The sequence below is a fragment of the Poecilia reticulata genome, linkage group LG22 (assembly GCF_000633615.1).
Source record: "Poecilia reticulata strain Guanapo linkage group LG22, Guppy_female_1.0+MT, whole genome shotgun sequence".
Lineage (NCBI taxonomy): Eukaryota > Metazoa > Chordata > Actinopteri > Cyprinodontiformes > Poeciliidae > Poecilia > Poecilia reticulata.
In genome coordinates, this window is record NC_024352.1 from 24,511,447 (window position 1) to 24,533,910 (window position 22,464).

General features: G+C 41.2%; 1 protein-coding gene across 5 annotated transcripts in view; it reads left to right on the forward strand.

Moving 5' to 3' along the window:
- Positions 1 to 220: 220 nt before the first annotated feature.
- The window catches only part of dcdc2c (doublecortin domain containing 2C), a 23,871-nt gene continuing 1,627 nt past the window's right edge, over positions 221 to 22,464 (forward strand). For 2 of the 5 annotated variants that reach the window (XR_532622.2, XM_008399855.2), the window contains exons 1-11: positions 221 to 708; positions 1,291 to 1,339; positions 1,712 to 1,788; positions 1,871 to 2,002; positions 2,766 to 2,873; positions 3,155 to 3,203; positions 10,386 to 10,509; positions 13,189 to 13,289; positions 14,550 to 14,663; positions 18,917 to 18,986; positions 21,400 to 21,455. Coding sequence is in view for 3 of the 5 variants with exons in the window: in XM_008399855.2 (XP_008398077.1) it covers positions 422 to 708; positions 1,291 to 1,339; positions 1,712 to 1,788; positions 1,871 to 2,002; positions 2,766 to 2,873; positions 3,155 to 3,203; positions 10,386 to 10,509; positions 13,189 to 13,289; positions 14,550 to 14,663; positions 18,917 to 18,986; positions 21,400 to 21,416 (1,128 nt within the window). In the remaining 2 variants the exon portion in view is untranslated. Of the gene's footprint in view, positions 709 to 1,290; positions 1,340 to 1,711; positions 1,789 to 1,870; positions 2,003 to 2,765; positions 2,874 to 3,154; positions 3,204 to 10,385; positions 10,510 to 13,188; positions 13,290 to 14,549; positions 14,664 to 15,674; positions 15,775 to 18,627; positions 18,723 to 18,754; positions 18,827 to 18,916; positions 18,987 to 21,399; positions 21,456 to 22,464 lie in introns of those variants that run through there. The other 3 variants (XR_532623.2, XM_008399856.2, XM_008399857.2) reach the window with 3 other exon arrangements.

Sequence of the window (22,464 nt, forward strand, 5' to 3'; positions counted from 1 at the left end):
AAAAACATTTTTCATTAAATAATCCACATCTAAATTGAGAATCCAGTTTTGATGACAAAAAGTTTAAAATATACTTTATTTTTTATGTTTTTCATGTCTTTATATTGTATGGGTATCTTTATTTTAATCAGAGGCCTTTTCAGATTCGTTGTAAGCCTGACTGCTACTGCATCAAAACATACAAAAACGCTGACTCTTGTTGCCATGGATACAGCTTTTGTTCTCTAGACGACGCAGGTTAACTGGCAACGATCAAGAGGAAGCCCACAAGAAAACAGACGGAGGATAAGTTTCAAGATGACGCCCCTCCCCTGTGGTTGAATTGTTCCCCATATTACCATCTCACAGATCCAGTTACGGCTCCTGTGGCTCACGGCATCCCGGATCCACGTAGACCAGACTGGACCGCCTGCAGGTAAACATGGCGGTGAACCCACGGATAACTGCGGTTCTTCCTCCGGCCAAAACCGTCACCGTCTACCGGAACGGAGACGCTTTCTATCCCGGGAAAAAAGTAGTGCTGAATCCCCGGCATCTGTCAACTTTCGACAACTTTATGAACACTTTAACCAGACACATGGAGGCTCCGTTCGGCGCCGTCAGGAGGCTGTACACACCCACGGGGGGCCACAGTGTGCAGGAGCTGGCTCAGCTGCAGCATGGGGGCTCCTATGTTGCAGCGGGGAATGAACCCTTCAAGGTCCTGAAGTAAGTAAACTGGGATTCAATCAGAATAACCAGAATGGTAACTAGTTACTTTTAGCTTTTTAGATTTATATAAGGAGCAAATTCCCACCAAATTTTTTTCCAAAAGTCAAAAATTTCTGAGTTTTCAAACTCAGAAATTTCCATGTTTTTTTTCTAGAAATTTTATGGGGTTTTTTCTACCAAGTTTTCTCCTTTTCTAACTCAGAAATGTTTTGAAAAAACAAAAGCAATAACAAAAAACTATAAATTTCAGAGATTCATTTCAAAATGTAATTGCTTTTCTGGCAACTTTTCACTTTTTCAAATTCCATAAAATTTTTGAGATTAATTAAAAAAAATCTGATTTTTTTTCTAACAAATTTTAGACTTTTCAGACTCAGAAATCTCCTAGTTTTTATCTTTTTTTTTTTAGAGATTAATTCACACACCTGCAGTTCAGAATACACAACTCCAGAAAGTAACGTTTAGCATTATTATTATTAGCTATTTTTAAAAGCGATTTAATAGCAAATTACATTAATCATTAATGTAATTTCATGTTGGATGCCTGGTTTCAGTCACAATATTTGTATTTTTCCCCAGTTACTGTGGAACAGCCACCATAAACCCGCAGAAAAGGAAAAATACTATGGTAAGAACAAATGTTACACTTCTGTTCAGTTGAATGATCACGCTGTATCATCACGTAAAACAGTTTTCATAAAGCCTCTGCCGTATGTTGAAATATTACAATCAAATTAAATGTTGAATAAATGCATGTGGACAAATAAGTTTAAGTATTTTTAGTGTGTTATGTTGGACAGCTTGGTGGTGGACAGACTGGTTTTAATGTAACAATGAGGTTTGACAGATATAGTAGTTTTGTATTCCTTCAACTCATTTACATTAAACCTGCACAAAGATGAGAAAAAAGCAACTTGTTGTGTTTACATAAAAAGAAATTGTAGTGTTTTGTCTTGAATGAACCTAAAAAAATAGGATATTTCATTATTTTTTTGCACAGATTAAACCTGTACCTCACACCAGGGTAGTTGCATCATCTCGCTGGAGGAAAACCAAGGATGGAACTTGCACAATATAGTGAGTATTGATGTGATTACTGGTTCCAGAGTCCTCCCAGTACGGTGACTGGTAACGTATTTCAGGGGTTTTTGTTTCACAGCGTCTTCAGCAACGGAGAGCTGCGGATTCCTCCGGCTCGGGTCCGGATCCCAAAGCACACTCTTAAAAGCTGGGACCGTGTTTTAACCTTGGTGACGCACAAAGTGGAGCTTCGCACCGGGGCTGTTTACAAGTAAAATCAATCATCTCTGTGACTTAGATGAGTGTGAAGAGAGACAAGAAACACATTTTCTTTTTTGTTGTTGTTACTGCATTATGAATTTTGTTCTATTAAAAAAATGACTGAAGTGCTGAACGTGTTGCTGCAACACAATTTGAAGCCACTCAGCAGACGTTTCTGTAAGCTCAGTGAAGCTCACTTGATAATTTCTCAGTTTTAGCTTTTCTACATTTTTCTGTTTTATTGATTCAAACAAAAACAAGCTTCCATGTGCTTTGGTGACAGCAAAAAAGGTGTAAAACATTTGATTAAATACATCTGATGATACTTCTCTGGCTCTTTTCTTTACATACCTGAGTTTACTCATATTTCTTCCATAAAGGCGTTTATACCTTTTGCAAAAAGATTGGAGTGACAACCTTGTATGGATTTGAAAACAAAAAGAAAATAATTGACAATTAAACACCAGGAGTCTTAGAAGACAACCAGAGTAAACAGAGCAGGGTTGTAAGGTTCAGATTTAATACTTTTTGCTTCACAAATCTCTCCAGGCTGTGATTATTTATATTGTTAGTGTACCTCTTCCTCTTTTTTCCTTCCACTTAACTTTTCATTAAAAGGCTTGGATCAGATTTGGTGACTCATGTTTGAGTCACTAAAATAAGAATGACTGCCTTTTAAATTGGAAAAATGAGTCAAGCAGTGTCTTATTGCTGCACCTGAATGTTAAAACTGGTGTGATTTGTGGCATATGATTTATTTTTAAACTTTCCAGGCTTTGCCGGTTAGATGGTCGTCCTGTCAACGGATCTTCTGAACTGGAGAACAACCAGCATTATGTTGCTGCTGGACCTGAAAAGTTCAAACCTCTCCCATATGAACGGTGAGTTCTCTGCTGAGATGTAGTGAAGAAAAATGATTCAACTGAATCGTCATGAGTTCGTGTTTTTGCAGTGTATGAAATAATTTACATTTATAAGAGCCTGAAATAGTCAGATTCTGATTTCGTGGTGCAGCTCCAGTCTTTTGCCAACAAATTGATAGAGGTTGTTTTTCCACGACTGTGTCTGAACAAAAGAACAACAAAATAAAAAAACCAGCATAACTAGATTATAGATTTGTTGTGAAAAGAAGAAAGTAACGCTTTTCCTTTTGCCCCTGCAGCAAAGCTCTCCTGCTATCTGCTCGAAACAAAAGACCTGTAAATAATACGGTGAGTACTCCCACTTCAAAGTCGGCTCCAGTTTGCCGTCAGGTTGTTCGCTTTCTCATAAAACGTGAAGCTGATACAGTCTCCCCCCCCACACGTCCGCCTGCAGTTTACTGCTGCAACACCTTGGTGAAATCACAACCCTTTGCACACAAAGCATTTCAATTAACATTTCCCACTTGTGCGCGGCTTCTTGTGGGGGCGCGATTCGTTATGAAACAGAACTATCATCAATCACTGTCTGCAGAAAGCATCGAGTTACCATCGCTTTGCACTTTGATGGGTGATCCCCAAAAGAGACAGCAGGCTGGTCCACTTGATCAAGTGCGCTGAGTCTCGGATCATGCTGCATGCAGCCGTGGGACTTTGCTTGCTGGGGGGGAGAAAAAAAAATCCCATTGGAAACCAGAACCAGGACAATTTGTTTTGTGATTAAGTAGGCAGTGAAATGTTTTGAATCCATATGAGGGTTTGCTCTGCTGTGGGCCAGAAAAGAACACCAAATCAGATGGCGAAGATGAAAACATGCCCAGTCAGCAGGTTTCGGCGCACAAGGCCCCTCCTTCCGGTGAGAGACGCGTCTGACATCTGATTTTTCTAACCATGAAAGATGGCAAGGCTGTTGCAGGTGCCAATTTTATTAGATGGAGAAAAATCCCCCCTGCCCTTGTCTGTAGCAGGACCTTCTGTTGAATGGCTTTCTGTTCAGATGTATGGATTGATATTAGCGGCGTATTAGAATGAGCTGAAGTGTAGACGCTGTAGTAAGATCTCTTCATCACGTTAGCAACCGACCAAGCAGAAAATAATCAATGAAAACAACTTTGTCATCAAAATAAACTCAGAAAATAACCCAGAGCTCAAAGGGAAGTTGTTGCTGTTTCACTTGTTGCCAGTAGGTGGAGACAGAGACAGATCCATGGCTGTGATTTCACTGGAGCAACACTCAGCAGGCCTGGTGCGGCTGCGTTCCCCTTCTCTCCTCTCTGTGTCTCATGAATCTGCAAGCTTGAGCTGCTGGGTTAATAAGAATCTTCCATAGGGGAAAAATGCATGCAGCAAAAATGACTTGCTCGCCCCTGATCTGTCACTTGTTTAGCTTGCTGATTACACAGCCCTTTATAGGGTCACATCCATCGTTAATTTCACTTTGACCTCACAAAACAACAGCAGTCTGGCTGGAAATGCCAGTAAAAGCATCCCTTAAACACGCTCACTGGGGCTGTGTTAAATGTAACCTTGCAGCCTGACGGCACAGAGACGCCGTCTGTCCTGCTCTGACCGTCTCTCTGCAGGAATGATGGGCGTTTGGTGGAACGTTAATTTTCAAAAGGCCAACATGTTTCACTTGACGTGAATGAGTGGAGATGTGAAGTACAGAAAAGAGATAAATGCAGATGGAGGGCAGAGAATAGCATCAGGTGTTTAACCTATTGATCAGGCTTTGCTTTAAAACTGATGTCAAATGGCTCACGGATAGTAAGTTGTCCAATCACAATAGATTTTCGCAGTAATTATTAGAATAAACAATAATATTATCGTTTTGAGATCATTTTAAGTACTATATTGATAATGGAATAATAATGCAAGTTTGTCATCTCAAAAACTATTTAATTTAGGAAGGAATACATAACACTGCATCTGGAAGATTTTCAAAATATTCAAAATAAAACACAATACTAAGAGTTTCCCTTTTTGAATTGTAAAAATCACTGAAAATGTATTTCATCACTTTGTTTTTCTCTTGATAGCTTTCAAATAATAATAATTGTAGAAAAATATGTAAAAACAGTTTGAAAATGATTTAAAAAAATGGAAATTAAAAACCTAAACCAACCAAAAGCATTAATAAAATGAGTTGGCTGTAAATAAAAAACTCATCAGATTTGAAATTATTGAGCTCATTTCAGTTGATAGTTTATGCAATGGCAGCAGCTCACTGCGTTTATGTAGACGTGGTGAAGAGACTAAATGCTGAAGTTCAAAGTGAACATCGATTTCAGGGACAGGTGGGAAGCTGATCCACTGGAAACTTCTCACTAACTCATCTCAGATTTGCAGAGAATGGTCTGAAAAGAGAGAAAATCCAGTGAACAGTTGTGCAGAAACCAATGCCTTGTTGATGTCAGAGGAGAACGTGGAGATAAATTTCTGAATGTACAACAGGCTGAACCTTCAAGCAGGTGGGCTACAACAGCAGAAAACCACACCGAGCGCCACTCCTGTCAGCCAGATGCATTAAGCTAAAGCTAGCAAGCGCACAAACCAACCAGAACTGGACAGTAAGAGACTCAAACATCTGACATCAGTTCAACATTCAGACGGGAAGGTCAACATTTGGGATAAACATCATGGAAGTACGGATCCCTCCTGTTCAGGCGGTAGTGATGATGTCACTCTTTGCCCTTTAGGACCAACTAAGCACAGTTTAAACATCAAACACCCGAGTGTTGCTGGTTCCCAGGAGAGTCTTCCCATCTTCTGATGCTTCATACGAAGCTCAAACTATGACAATGAATTTGCTGAACTCCACTGTCACCAAAACTCAATCCAATAGAGCAGCGATCCCCAAACTACGGCCCCGGACCAGAGAGCATTCAGATTTTTTTTCATATATTGTACTTTCGTGGGGCTGCACAGTGGTGCAGTTGGTAGAGCTATTGCCTAGCAGCAAGAAGGTTCTGGGTTCAATTCCCGGCCTGGGGTCTTTCTGCATGGAGTTTGCATGTTCTCCCTGTGCATGTGTGGGTTTTCTCTGGGTTCTCCAGTTTCCTCCCACAGTCCACAAACATGACTGTCAGGTTAATTGGTCTCTCCAAATTGCCCTTAGGTGTGAGTGTGTGTGTGCATGGTTGTGTGTCTCTGTGTTGCCCTGTGACAGACTGGCGACCTGTCCAGGGTGACCCCGCCCCTCGCCCGGAACGCCAGCTGGAGATGTACCAGTAACCCTCCTGACCCCACTGAGGGACAAGGGTGAAAGAAAATGGATGGATTTTCTGGTTTATATGTGGATTTTTCTTCAACCACCAGGGGGCTCTTTAGCAGGAAGTGTGTCCTGTGAACTGTGGGTGTTTTGTCTTGCATGGCGCATTGCTGCCACCTGTTGGACTTTTAGGGAACTGCTTGACTTTTATGTTATTTAATCAGTACGGTTGTTTGCTAGCGGTAGAGCAGATGAACACACGTGTTTGTTATGAACGCCGCATTCCAGGTTTCCCTCAATGAAATATAAATGAAATATATACTAGTATATACCAGTCAGTCCCAGTGACCGTTTCACTAACGGTTTTTGCCCATGTGCTTTCTGGGTAAAATTAAATCGAGAAACGCACCCTCACCCCCCGTCAACAATTCCCGGCAGCGCAGGTGATAACCGTGTAGCACTTTTTCTGTTACAAACTGACTCCGGCCCCCACCAGAGAAGGGAAAGGTTATGTGGCCCTCACAGGAAAAAGTTTGGGGACCCCTGCAATAGAGCAACGTTGGGATGTGACCAACAGGAGATTCTTATCATGGTGTTCAGACAACTCTGACACCTGGTCGGATCTACGCCACCAAGAATTACTGCTGGACTGTTTTGTTGTCAACTTACCAGTCAGAAACTACTTGCTGCATTCTTGTTAGTTGTGCAGGAGGCTCTACTTCTGCTTTTCAAAGATGTACAGTTGTATAATTGCAGCCTTTTGTATAAAGTATTAGTGCAAACATTGAGTTGTGGGGAGCAGCGGGGGCGTGGCCTGTAGCAGATGGCTCATTGTGAACACTATGCAGAACTGAGGTGAAAAACGTAAAGAACATGTTTTGTAGACGTATCACAGCTTGTTTAAAGGAACATAACAGGTCGCCTTTAAATCTAACTCTGGCTAGAAAGCCGGGCCGAGAGACGTGGGAGTCATGGGTATAATCCTTGCCCATTACTTCATGCAGTAGTAATCATAATGCACCTGAAGCATGTTGTAAAAATAATCCGCAGAGGTTTCCTGACTGGACTGTCCAGACTTTCTGTCATCGGCGACACTTTACTGCTGCTTCCCTTTCCTCGGCTCCTGGCGGATGATGTCAGCGGTGAAGGGAAGCAGCGCAGCCCTGAGGGAAGCGGTGCCTCCTCGCTGCTGCCAGCATGTCTGCTAACTGTGAAGCAGCCCTGGGAGTGGCTCCCACCGATCCCACAGCCGGTCGGCCCGGTTGTTTGGGACCTCCGTTATCCCCCGGCTATCAGATCACCCTGTCCTCTCGTTGACTCCTGTCCTCTGCTACTTGAGAGGGCCACAGATTGCTTTCCTCTCTGCCCTCCCAGAGACCCTGTTTGTACTAAGTCTGGTACAGGCTGGGGCCTCCTGACACACAACGTCGTCTGCTCCCACCGGACCCGGAGCTGCAGACATGTAACCCAGAAGAGAGGCCGGCTGCATGACCTCAGCTTTTCCACCGCCGTGCCTCCACTTGTGCGTCTGCTTTCCCAGATCTGCTCTGCGTTTTTCCCCTTCCCAGCGCTCTCCCTGAGTGATGAGCCCTGATTCAGTGTTGATTTAAATGGTATCTGTTTACATCTCATCACCAGGCTGTCAGAAAGCAAAACAAGCTGTTCCATATTTGATTGGCCAGATGTGATTTGACTCGGAGCTTCGTGGTGACGTTGTCTCACGGTAGTCAGTGAGGAGCTGAGGTCAGAAACCCGGACGGTTCTCTGATCTCCTGTTAGGGTTCTTAGAGTCTGAACTTGCCAAAGATCCAGTTTTAGTGCTTTCCCAAGTCCACCATGCTGAGCTCGATGGGAAAAAAGTGACTTATTTAGGGAAGGGGGTTTAGAGGGCATGGGGTCAAGTTGGAGGGTCAGGATGAAGTGTGTGTGTGTCTGAGGGAGAGAAGTGGAAGCTTAGGGATACAACAACTTTTTTAGACATGCTATATTATCAAAATATCAGATATATGAGCTAGTGATCAAACTAAGGTTCCCTTGATGTAGTGAATATGAAAAATGGCTCCTCTTACCCCAAACCCCCCACTGCAGACCTACAGCATGAACTCCATTTCAACTCTTCTTCACTAAATACACCAAGCAAACCTCAATCTTCTTTTTGTTGTTCTACTTCTCCTCCTGAGTCCACCAACGGCTGCAGGAATTCAAAGGAATATCAACAGACGTTGCCTCCGCATTAAAGCAGGCAAACAAGTGAAGAAGCAACTGGGCTATTCCCCAGACTCCATGTTAGTGAGCTTGCAAACAGCAGAGCCAGGAGTGTATTCTGGTGCAGATCAGTGCAGCGTCCCCTGAGCCAGCTCAGGGACCCCGCTGCTGAAACGCAGAGTTAGCTAGCTCACCGCGTTCCCACCGCCGGTAAGGGAGACATCCCTCACCTCGCTACCTACAGAGGGGAAGAGGAGCCTGCAAGGAGAAAACTGTCTTTTGTGGAAGCATTAATTCAGATGTGTACCCTGCTGCTGTCTGAACATCAGACTGAACTCTCCCTGCTTTTCCTCTCCGCCTCTCTCACTCCTTCACTCTCCCACTGTGCGGCTCACTCCCAACCCCCCCGCTCCTCTCCTTTTCTGTGTTTTGTTTTGCTCTCCCCCTCCATCAATAACCTTCTGCCGTCTGCTGCTGAGGAATAAGTTATTCCGTGCAACTCCCTCCCTTTTCCCTTTAAGCTTGTTTGGATTTTCATTGTTTGATCTGGTTTGATAAATAAGACAAATGCGGTTAGAAATTCACGCCTGCCCCATTCCATCAATAAATGATTTGTTTGCCACACTCCCAGGTGATTGATAGGTTGAGTGTTTGTGATGTATTGAAACCAGAGGAATTCAATACCAGTAGAACATGTCAGCCCATGAAACACTAACGGTAAAGGAAAATGCAAAAAAAAAGCCCTAATGTAACTTAAAAAATGTTTTCAGACTTGATTCCTTATTAAATTGCCTAAAATATTTTTTTCCATCCATCCAGCTAAAAATTGCTCCTTTTGATTTTGCTTCCAATCCTGATTTGGGCCAATTCACTCATGAAATATGAACGTATGACTCTCTGCTGGTAAGTATCACTTTTTGGAGTCGCAGTAACACATTTCCTTTCCGTCGACTATTAGTAAAAAATAAAAATACTTTAGGTTGCGCAAGTCAGTCTGCTTGTCGGTACAAATCGATAAAGCGCCCATACAGGATTATTTCTACACCATGTTTAAAGTTAAATAGTTAACAACCAGAACTGCAAAGATACAACATAACGTTAAATATGTTTGAACTCAGTTGTGGGCTCGTTTTTATGTGTAGCGTTGATGCTAACTTTGAAAACATTTAGCGCACTTAGCTTCCCCTAAATTGTTTTTCAGGATAAACTCTAAAACATTAATTTAATTGGCTGTTTTGTAAACATTCAGTAAGTTTTGGTTATCGGTTGTTTTAAAGTAGCAAAGCGTTGGTATTCACGGGTGAAGATTATCTGCAGTTTGTTCTGTACCCAGAATGATTCGCTGTCGTGTCGCCGACACATGGTGGACATTAACATGGTTAGCGCTTTAGCATTAGCTTCTGCTAAAAACCATGTTAGCATTAGCAGAACTGTTTATGACTAGTTCAACTAGCTTCTTTGTTAGCGTTGTTAACGTTTCACATAAAAATCCACAAATAGGAGGATAGGTTCAGTTCTAATGAAATACAATGAAACAAACAGCAGCTTAAAAAAATAGAAAATTAAACATTTTTAGACGTTATTCCACTCTGAGAGCTGGGTTAATGGCTGAATCATAGAATCAGGCTACCAGCTCAAGTAGCCAGGGGAGCAAAGTGTGTTTCCTGGTTTTTTTACTTTATGATTCAGAGTTTTGTGCTGCTTCGCTGTTGACCAAACATGAAAATGGCCCATAGGTCTGTATGTCCTGTCAAAATTCAACCTAAACAAAAAATCAGACGCGATGCCAATTTAACCCATTTCATCGCCTTTAAACCACATGCTGACATCAATAAACATCTTTTCTTGGATTTCTTTCCACCTGCTACTTTTCAACCACAATTTAATGTTAGGATGGACGACAATTTCATTTTCCCTTTGTCAATGTGCACAAACTGATTTAGTTTTTGCTATTTTGCCAACAGAATTTCAAAGGCAGGTCAGAGAGAAGTCAGAGGAAATGTGATTTATTCTGGTCTCATGTTTTCTGCTGGCTGGTGTCTTCGCTGTGTGCTCAGGTATGCGATAGAGAGGACCTTGAGCTCACAGTCGGGGGCAAGATGAAGGAACATGCAGCCAAGACGGAGCGAGTCAAACAGCAGAGGAAGGTGTCCAGGAAACCAGCACGCGCCACAGCAGGAGGCAAGCAGAGCTTTTCACTAGCAATGTTCCTCCTAACGCTTTGCTCTCCAGACTCCTCTTCCTCTGTGTTTGTTCCTTCATCACAATCTTCTTCACTGTGATTATACTTAAAGAAACCTGCTGCCTTTTGATTACAAATTTATATTGTGGGTTTTATTTGTGCACGTGTCCAGATGGCTGTGCATCGCTGTGCTTTCCTCTTTGTGTGTGTGAGTAAGGAGACACTCATCTGCTGTGCAGGGAGGACAGAAAAATAAATCCTCTGAAAGGTGGAGGGGATTTCTTTGGATTCCCAACCTGTTCTGTGGGCCCAAAAAGAACATAATCTCATCGCCGTTTGAAATTAACACAACTTTTCCTGGTGAATATTAAACAGAATGAGGCTTAAACCATAGATGAATTCAATCAGGCCATCTTATGGGAAATATATCCAAAAAAATCTTGTTCGAGACATGAAATGCTTTCATTATAAAACATTGGTAATACTAAGCTGGTTTTAATAAGAAGTAAATATGTTTTTTTTCCACTATGGTGTAAAAGGAATAACTTCTGGTAGTTTAAAGGCTTTGATTGTCATGGAATTGACAATTTATTATTATAAATAATAAAAAACATCAAATGCAGAAAGTCGCCAAAGTCATAAGCAGAAAAGTTCATTAAGCAGCTTGTCTAAAATGTTTTACCCACATTTTATCTTATGCATGAAGATCATACACAGCTGATAATCAAGCTTCAACACGGATGTGGAACTTTATTAAACTAAAAGTTTGCAAAGCAGCAAAGTAAAATGTAAAGGTTTAGAATCTGCCTAAAAGTGAATGTAGGGGAATCTAAGTGTGCAAAAGATGCAAAAGGTGGAAAGAAAAATTAGCTCTGCTGTTAACAGAACTGCATCTGTTAACCTTTAATTTATGTGTTCAAATGTTCAAGTTTTTATCATGGTCAGGAAAACATTGTTCTTTAATCAGCGTTATTGTAAATTATATATAATTCAAAACCAAATTTGAAAACAAAATAAAATTCCTGATAACACTTCAAATAAACTAATAAAGTCAGAAATGTTGGAGATGAAAATAAAGATGCTGTGTTTGTGCAACTGGACCAAAAAACAAAAAAAATCTACTGAAAGCAAAAAGGAAAGTTAGTAAAAACCTCGATCAAGCTGAAGTCATAGAAAATGATCCATGGAAGCAGGAGAGCAGAGCTTCAGTCTGTGGTTCTGAAGCTTGATCAGAACCACAGTGAAGGTTCAGCACGATGGAGGCTGAATGCTGCTGTGGGCCAAGATCCCTGTTTCAGTAAACAAAGGAATAATAAAGTGCGACCTCTGCCAAGGCGTGTAGAACAAAACCTTTTCCTGTGAGTCAGAGCAGGAGGCCGGAGTTGATCCAGGTGGCGGCGACGTCATGGTGGCCTGAACAAACAACCAACACCTGTTGTGTTTTATTTTAAATATTTAAAATATCTTTCATTTCCAGGGTTAAACGTTCTTTACAAAATTAAAGTTAGTCTTTGAAGGGGTGAACTTGTTTTTTTTATGCTGTTATCATTATATTACAGTAACTCTGGCATTGTGTCAAAACAACAAAATTTTAATTTTTCTCAATGATTATTTGTATAATTTACCATGACCGACGTCGTGATCTTTAAGGTTTTCCTTTCCATGATTTCTTCCTGGATGTTGATGGTTCCCAACTTTCCTAGCAGTTTTTAATAAGACGTCAGACAATGTGGAGCCTAATTAGAGGAGTTTAATGATCGTTTTAGAGCCGATATTTTGACCTTTCTTAAACAGACAAACATCTTTTCCACAGGGTTGCTGCTCTTTGCATCAGTGGGTGTTAAATGAAACATAATCACCAGGCAGCAGCCATTTGCCTGGTTAAATCCGGGCGGCGACTCGTTTTTTGGTCAGGCAGTTTATAATAATGGGGCCTAAATTCTCTGAAATGTAATGATAGGAAAAAGTCCCATTTCCATCAGATGGTACCAAAATGGTTTAGCATTACCACATAATACCTCTTGTAGTTTCGTCTTTATAAACTCCACTACCAGGAGCTAAATTTGGCATTTTGCTCATTACTGATTCCCTCCATTAGAAACAAGCGGCGGCTCCTCGGTACGTCACCTGGTGAAGGATCAGACACGTCTGCTTCTCTTTCATTCTGTTGTTTTTGTGAATTTAATCTGGAAACAGATCTAAAAATAATGTTTAAGTGAAAAACAACAACAACAAAAAGCAGATCTCAAAGTGTTGCTCTGTACGGTTTTCAGTCTCATCTCTGTGAATTCTAACAACCGCGGTTATTTATTATTAAAATGAAATCACCTAAGGCAGTTCAGCAGCGTGTTTCATTATTAAAATTACACCCTGGATCAGTTTTAGCAGCTGCTGCCAGAAAAGGAATTTGTTTACAGGAGAAAATCTGTTTAATGTAACAGAATGAGCTAAATCTCGACTAACTCGGGAACGCTTCCCGTCTGTGGAAAATTCACAGCGACGGCCTGCATCCTGGTCCTTCCTCTCTAAATAAATAAATGGCTCAACAGCAGTATTGATCTCCTGAGACGTTGAGCAGGAGAGGGAAAAAAAAGGAACGGGGCAGATGGAGGGATGGAGGGGGAAACGGTAAAACGAGAGGGCAGACAAGTAATTGTGATTAATCCCTTTCTCCTCAGCCGACAGTGTATTTAATGCAAAAGACAAAAGAAGGGAGGTGGAGGGCGCGGCGGAGGTGCAGGAAGACCCCCAGCTGAAGGTGGACCTGCCGATTGATCAGGTGAGACGTAATCCCACTCAGCCGCCACCTAATGAGCGCTTTAGCATTCAGGTTGCTCTGTTTACCACATGGGAGTCGGCTCTGATTCCTAAAGACAAAATGTTGGCACAGATATGGGCTCTGCGAAGGAAACGCCGCAGACATGCTGAATTATTCAGCCTGACAGCATGTCAGCAACTGGAAAACTATGTTTTTTAGTTCATGGAGTCAGATGATAATTCATCATTATGACAAGCTGTTTATGTTCTCCCCGCTAAGCTTTACCTTCCTGGGTGAGAACGCCTGACTTGATTTTATGTTTACACTAAGACTCATAAATGCTCACTGGAAGCCGCTGCATAAACATAAAAACTGCAGAAAGTGCAGCTGAGTAAAGGAGAGACATGCAAGAACACAGCCGCTGATTTCTGTTCTTCATATTTTTCACATTACAGCCATAAACTGTGTATGCTACTGGGATCTGATACGTTAGACCAACGCAAAGCGGTGCACGATTTTAAAGTGGAGGGACAATGACCCTCGGCTTTTTGAAAAGTGCGGCATGTATTTGAAACAACAGCTGTGTTTCCATCAAAGCTTTTTGTGTGTATTTTGATGAATTGCACTAAAGAACATTTGATGGAAACTAAAGATGTTTTACTGAAAATGTCAAAATTCTTAAATTTTCTTCTGTTAGGTGGTTTTTGACTTTTCCAGAAAAGACTTAATGTGCTGAAGGGGAGAGGGAAACATTTCCTGAGTATGTTCTGATGTAGCAAACATTCAAATGATCAGGCGTTTCTGTTGTTGGTGTCTGAAAGCAACAACAGGGACGTGTGATGCTAATAATAGCTAATAGAACAATGACAGCATGCATGATAGCAACATATTCCAGAAACTTTCTCCTTTATGTTTAACATTTTAAAAGATCACTCAAAATTCGCATCACATTTGGATGGAAACAGGAACCTGGAAATTGATGTCCACCGATTTCCTCCATCGAATCTGAATGAGTTTGAGCTGTTTTGTAAAGCGGGACGGTCAAAACATTTATCGTCTAGATCTGCCAGGCTGGTAGAGACACAAACCAGAGCTCCGACTCTGTCAGGCTGAATTTAAATGAGCACTTCAGATTTCAATTTGTAAAAGTTTTGTAAAAGTTTGGAAAGCCACGTGTCGTTTTCCTTCCACTTTGCAGATGCTCTGTGCTCACTGTTGGTCTATTTCTGCTGCGAGGCACAGTGTGTACCATGGAGGCTCTCATGTTTTCCCTCTGCGCAGGTTGAAGCGAAAACGGTTGAAGAAGAGCAGGAAGCCTCTGACAGCACTGCAGACAGGAAGAGTTTAGACGCCTCGCGTCCAAAGACAACTAAGGCTGCAGGTTGCAAGAAACAGGTGAGCACTCTTTATAATAAGTTTTATGTAGTTCTGTCTCACATTCAGTTCATTTTCACTTCATTATTATGTCCAATTTTCTCATTTGCTCTGGAATTAGGTCGCATGAAAATGGCCTAACCAGTAATTATGGTAATCATCATTTTCCTCGTTGTGTGAGGGTCATGCAGACCTGTTCCCAGCAACCACGGCTCCTCTAATACGTGCATAACCTGTTTATTTTGCCTCAGTGGCTCTCTCTGTGCATTATTACCGGAAAATCTATTCTTAAGGACAAGGGAAGTCAGCAGAGTGCGCCTCTGACAGGCAGATTAGATTGTGAGAGCTAGATATATTTTTGTTTGCAGAGTTTGGTACATGGGATGGAGCCACAGTAAAGGCAGAGGCTGATCCTGCTCTGCGCCTGATTTGTGTCCTTTGTTATGGTTGTTGTGCGTGGTCACGGTGATGAAGCGCGGCTGAGCCGAGCATGCAGATGTTTTTGCACAGATCTCTGCTTCCCAGAAATTACACTCATTTAAATACACTTATTTTACCCTAATAATCCTCCAGGGACAGCAGCGGCGCCGTGATGGATGCCAACAATAGTTGGGTGATATTACTATTCCCCACAAATTCATTCAGCTTTGAAAATGAGAAGATATTGAGTCTTATTTAAGCAATCAATAACCTTGAACAGTTCTTTTTAATGAAAACTATAATTTCAAGCAGTGGCAATTACACCGCAGGGGGATGTTTTGGTGAGGTGATGATTTTTTGCTGCTGTGTGCACTTTTGCAATAAAGATATTCTGTTTGGGATAATTATCGACTTCTGGGGCCAGTTATGACCCAGGATAAAGACCTCATCAATACCTTAATTCATCAATTATTAGCCTCACAAGAATGTTGCTGATTTAGACTGACTATGGATTACAGGGCAGGACAATCAGATGGTAGAAAACAATAATAATAATAACAATAATAATCTGTATACAGACTCAGCGACTGTTTGTTTTCCTCCATCTTTTAGCAAAGTGAGACGGACATAAAGGAGAAGCTGGACAAGCTGAGATCCTGAGGACTGTTTTTCGGGAGACGCGAGCCTTATAAACTTATTCTCAAACCTTCAATTGTTTCATATTTTGTCATGTTACAATCACACACTTTTATCAGGATTTAATCCAACAGACCTTCAAGTAAAAAAAAATAAACATCTTTAGAAGATAAAAAAAACTGAAAAGTGTCTCTTTTAAGGGGAAAAGTGCAAACAGAGCAAGAAAATGTTTTTCTCCTGTTTTGCTTAAATGAAAGAGGTACAAATCTACAAAAAAAAGTTTTCAAGTAAAATAAAAGAGGGTCATTAAAAAGAGAAGAATCTGAATTTTTTCTCCGATTGGTCTTCAGTAAGATCAGATTCACATTCAATCTGATTTTAATCACATTATTAAAATCTAGCTGAATGCAGCAAGTTTTCAAATGAAGAGCGACTTAAATCATAAAAAATAGACTAAATATTTTCCAGTTTTCTTCAGTCAAGCCCAAAATAATTTAGCAAAGTGGTTGGCTTTCTTTCAACAAGGAAAACACGCAAAACTCTTTTGAAGTTCTGGACCTACAACCATTTACACATTCACAGAAAAATCTGACTATTTTATAAATATTTATTTTATAAATATTTTCATGCTGGGCTGCACAGTGGCGCAGTTGGTAGAGCTGTTGCCTTGCAGCAAGAAGGTTCTGGGTTCGATTCCCGGTCTTTCTGCATGGAGTCTCCATGTTCTCCCTGTGCATGGTGGGTTTTCTCCGGGTACTCCGGTTTCCTCCCACAGTCCAAAAACATGACTGTCAGGTTAATTGGTCTGTCTAAATTGCCCCTAGGTGTGAGTGTGTGTGTGCATGGTTGTTTGTCCTTTGTGTTGCCCTGCGACAGATTGGCGACCTGTCCAGGTGACCCCACCTCTCGCCTGAAACGTTGGCTGGAGAGGCACCAACACCTCCTGACCCACTCAGAGACAAGGGTGCAAGAAAATGAATGGATGGATGGATATTTTCATGCCTACATTATTGTTGGTTGACAAAAAATGCCAATCAGCAAAACCCTCAATAAAACTTTTTGACCTGCATTTGGCTTCTGCTACACAAACTTTGGACACGCCTGCTCCACACAAAGTGGATTTTGAAAGAAATATCTTTACTTTTCATAGGGAATTAATGTCATGTTAGCAGGCAGACCCACAATGATGCTGGTGATATTAAAACTGGACTCGTCCTGTTCATTTGGAGCCAAACAGACTGTGGGCGTCTCACCGTCAGCAGCCCCATCATTTAGAGGCGTGTGGATAATAACGAGGCCTAACTGCGGAGCCATGACTCATCTTCCAGCTGAGATCTGACACGTTTCCTCCCACCCGGCGCTCGTATACGCCCGCAAAATGCCCCCTGTACTCTGCATACGCGCATGTATATAGTAGATATTGATGACCAAATTCAATTACATGATTACATTTTCAGCCGGAGCTTTAAATGATTTATTGCGTTGAATTGAAATGCATTTCCATACAGCGCCCCGGCGCCGTGCTCGTGATATTGACCTGTGCGGTCTGGGCCAAGTAAAGAATAACGAGATTCAGCGTCTCTGCCAAGCCAAGATGTCCGCCGAGAGTTAGAGCGGCCAATCTCAATGACGGAGAGCGAAAAGATGACGAGCCGGAGCTTGATGCTCATTCGTCAGGCCTTTTCTTATGAGCACCTGACGGGCCGTCGCCGGGCGCCGGAGGCTTCCTCTGGAGTCGGTTAAAGTGCCGATTGATTTCCTGACGTCCGTCTGTGTTGGAGACGTCGTCCACTTTCAGGAAATGTGAACACGAGTAGATTTGCATCTTCTTGTTGCGGCATTGTGTTTGCAACTATCATTTGTTTTGGTTTAACAGTATTGGCTGACCCATCTACCAGTCAGCTAAGCATTTTTCTTAATTAATATTGTTAGAAATGCCAATGAAGCTGGAGATGTCAGATCAATCGTCTTCCTCCTCGTAGGAATTTTGTGAGGAAGAAATCGAACCGTTATTGACCCAGGCATTGATCAATTCCTGCACGTCCATTTCATTTGTCTTTCCTCTGGTTTTCCTGGATGCTAATCCCCCGAAGCCTGCGTCGCCATGGCGAAGGTCGCAGCGTCCCCATGCAAGGTCAGCCATGATCGGCTGCAGACAATGTCAGCGCCTGGCTTTCCCACAGAGCCCAGCTCTCCTCTACGGTTATTGATTAATTAGTTAATATAAAGTTGATTGATATTATTGATCAACTAACAATTAATTGATCATTGATTCCTAGCAAATGTTTGGCTTTGGAAAGCAATATTTTTCTTGAACATTTCTGAGATTAATCTCAAAATTTCAATGTTTTTTCTTTCATATTTTACTCAGAAATGTCTGTTTCTCCTAGAATATTTCAGAAAGTTTTTTTGACAGAATATACTCATTTCTTTCTGTCTACATTGGCCCTAATACATTATTGTAGCTATCACATTCTCACCTTCAAAGCAAATCAGTAATTTCTGACGTGGAAGTTGACGCTGCTCCGTCATGCAGCTCAGCGGAACGAAGCGCCGTTACGGTGAAACTTAAGGAATTTATCGTTTATATTTCTAAACAGAACAGCATAAAGTGCATTTGGCATCCCAAACCGGACTCTGTTTGGACCGTTTCTCTTTCCTGTTCTCGTATGACTCTGCCATCTTTGTTTCTGTATCAACTAGCTCTGCTTAAATGACCAGCGGCGCCCTCTGCTGGACGGTGGCCAAACTACAACACTGACAGAACGTCTAAGTGGACATTATTAGTTATTCGACTGGAACCAATTTTAATCTATAAACCATTAAATCAACAATTAACCAGAAGTTGATTAACTGTTTGCATCCCTAAACTGGACGGAGATGTTCTGGAGGAAATAGTTCTGGTTTCCCGTCTGGTTTAATGTTTCAGTGTGAGAGGAGGAAGATGTGTTGCGGTGCGCTGATGTGTTCAGCAGACAGAGATTCAAGGCTGAGCTGCTAGTCAAGTCCCAGTTTCTGTTCCAAGTGAGTTCTGCTCTTCCGTCTTTGAATTTCAGGAAACATGAGCTTTGTTCCAGATTTACTGCATATGTGGGGAGAGTATTACGAATCTGATATATCACCGAAAGGTGAGAAGGCTGACAGATTTACTGATTAGAGCTGCATATGCATGGAATATGACTAGATGATGATATGAGAATGTGATTTATGTGTTCCAGGAGAGGCAGGAGGAGAAGGAGGCGTCGACCGAGCTCAGAGTACGGTCACGGATGTCCCGCTTTTTCAAGGGTAGGTTCATCAAAGCAGCTCCAGTGGCTGGGCCCGGGTTCCCCTCCACGCAGCCATAAAGAGAGCAGCGGTATGAGTTAGTTTTATATGAGTTAGTTTTGTCTTATTTCAAGTGTTCTAAGATATTTGCACCAGAAACTAGAAATACTTGGTAAGATTTTGTCTTTTTGCAGTTTAAGTATGACAAAAAAACACTAAAAACATTTTGGTTTTCACAACAAAAGCATTTTCCATCTCTATGATTTCTTATCTGTAATAAAACTGCATGGCCTCTCTTTTATGTAACTGATCTAGAGAGAAGCACATCTGACGGAAAAACTTATGTTTGAAGGAAGAACTTTGTATTAATGCAAACTCGACATTCTGTGCCTTTCAGTCGCTGAGGCCAATTTTATCCCAATTACCTCCAAATCACCGGCTTTGTCTGTCGGACCCACTCTGTGGTTTCCAGGCCTCTCTGAGGTCTCCTGTGAGAATACCGGTGGTGTTTAAATGGAGCTGGATGTGAAGCGCTGCAGGCGGTCATCAGCGTCTGCACTTCGATCCGACGTCCGCTCTGTTGGCGTGACAACAGGACTCGCTGCTTCCTGCTCTGTCCCGCAGGTTTCCGTCCCTCTGAGCGTCATGAATGCTATCAAAAAGCTGCAGACGGGAAACAGGCAGGAATTTGTATTAAACATCTCCCAATCGTGCTGTTTACATGCTACACATTCCTGATATTTGTATAAATTGATTGTCTTATTGACATCAGGTTGAGATGCTGCCCTGTACTCTCTGGTACTAGTCATGATTTCCCAGCAGAATATCAGTGGGCGGTGTGTGTGTGTGTGTGTGTGTGTCAGATAAATCACTGCATGTTATTGCTTGCAGAACCGAGGTTCACACACATGCTCATTTTTGTCAATATGACGATATATTGTTGCTTTTTGGCTCCTGAAGGGTTTTGCTTCATTCACATCTCCTGTTTTCTACATGAAACTAGAGACTAGATCTAATTTTCTCATTTCCGATACGATATCTGAGGTTTGGAATCGGCTGATACCGATTCGATACAGAAAAACAGCTGAACTGATTTGAACCTTTTCATTTTTTAAACACGAGGATGGTCAAACACGAAAAAACAACGTTAATTTGTTCAGTCAGTGCAGTTAAAAAATAAAAGAAATCATAAAGTGAAACTGGTTGATGCTTTGGTCAAACATGAAATAAACTGAAACAAATCTTTCAAATGGTTCAAAAAGTACGATGAGGATTTTTAAATATAATGTTTAATAAATAATAAAGCATGACATCACTCAGATAGAATTAGACTGAATAGATCTGCACTTATGAATCATTCACATTGCCACTGATATCTGATCTAGAATTGTTTTCAATATCAGGACAGATTCAGATATTTATATCGGATCGGTGCACCTCTACATGAAACGCATTATTTACACGGCAAAAACACAAAATTTTATAAAGTATTTTTGTCTAGTTTCTAATGCAAATGTTTTCGTACAAACAAAAACTTCCAGGTAATTTTCAGGAGTTTGTTTGAAGTCAGTAATATTGACAAAAAAGAACTAGTTCTACTGGTGGATTATTTCATTTCTTAAATGGGGAAAATATCTTGTTATAGGAGAAATAATCTGCTGGTGGAACTAGTTTTTAAAATTAATATCAGGGAATGATTGACTTAAAAAAGCTCTGATGTCTTGCTAAGAAATGAGATAAAAATACTTTTGTGTTTTTGCAGTGCAACTGTGAAACTCAGAGCTGAAGTGGAAAGAAATGAAAGCTGCTGCCTGCTTGGCATGAAAATACCAATATTTATGTCATATTTCATAACTGGGTGAAAACAAAGCTTTGTCTACCCTCAAAGTTTTGGGTCTGTGTTTTTTCCAACACTTCGCTCGAGGGGCTCCCATCAGTAACAGCAATACATTCCCGCTCATTCAGTTTGGCTGAGGTTCTCCTTCAAAAGTTATTGGCAGCAGGTACAATGGCCCTATAATTTATGAGAACTGTTAAGGCCTCTGACAGAAGTTGTAAAGCATCTTGACTGATTGGGTAGATGTGAGATGTGTGCCGTTATGGCATATTGTTGCCCCGTATGCGTGCGCGACATGCAGATAGTTCCTCGACTTCCTCTGTCACAGATAAATTACTCCACACAGTCAAATTAAGTTGTTGTAAATCACCCGGCGGACCCGAAAGCAGTCCCCAGTGACGACCTTTACGCCTCTTTGACTTTAACTCTTATTTATGTTAATCACATCTGTGTTATACTGATGGTAGAACTCCGTCATTAAAAAAAAGCTACAGAAGTGGAGAGCTGGATATTAAGAGTCTTGATAAGTCTGCTGCTCAGGACTTTATTTTAAAAGGTTCTCTGATCCATTTTCTTTGTAATTCTGTCTCATTTCAGGACTAATAAAATTGTGATGCTTTCTGTTTCGGTTGGTGCATCTTTCAATTTAAAAGGTACGTAGAAAATCATTTTTATCAGTAAGTAAAATCTCTCACACGTCTGCAGCTCTCATGCATCAAGCAGCAAAACTCTGCAAGGCGAAAAATAATCGAAACATTGTTTTTATTTAATTCAAATAAAAAGTGACTGATATTAAACAGATTCTGTTACATAGACTGATTCAAAGTCAAACTCAAATCTGACTTTCCTAGAAATGTAGAATATCAGAGAAGCATCGTTATCCGCCTGTTTTTTTGTTTTTACTTGTTTTTTTAATTATTTTTACGTTGCATATGCAGTTCTTCCTATTTCAGTGTTATTCTTCAGTGTTTGGTTTCGTCAGTTCCTTTGTTTCCTGTTCATTTCGTCAGCTGTTCTGCGTTCCTCTCATCAGTTATTCCTGGTTGCCAGTCATCCTCCCTCCCAGTAGTTAAAAACCTCAGTTTTTTTTATTTTATTTCTCCTCTTTGGACCCTCTGGTCCTGGATGTTGCTCTCTTTTTATTCATAACTCCACATAATTTCACACGCTCCTCCCGTTCCCGCCTCGTAAACACCTTCATTTGAGAGAGAAATTATATTTATGGGCATGTTTTGGTTTATACAGCCAGGAGGAAGACTGCTGAGCTGACAGTAGTCCAGCAGACGGACACACAGTACAAATACTCTAATCTAAGGAGGACTGGTTAAGAGGAAGATGAGCACCAAAACCGAAGAAGAGTTAAAGTTAGCTTTTAAAGGGGCAGTATTTTGCAAAAATCGACTTTTTTAAAGCTTTATATCATATTATATTATTAATCCCTATATGGTAATACACAAGTTTCTTATTTCAAATTGAATCCTGAAATAAATGAAGTTTTAGATGATACTCTTATTTATTGTGCCTGTATTTGATGTTAATCCAACACATTTTTACACCATTACAGCTTCATCCATCCATCCATCCATCCATCCATCCATCCATCCATCCATCCATCCATCCATCCATCCATCCATCCATCCATCCATCCATCCATCCATCCAT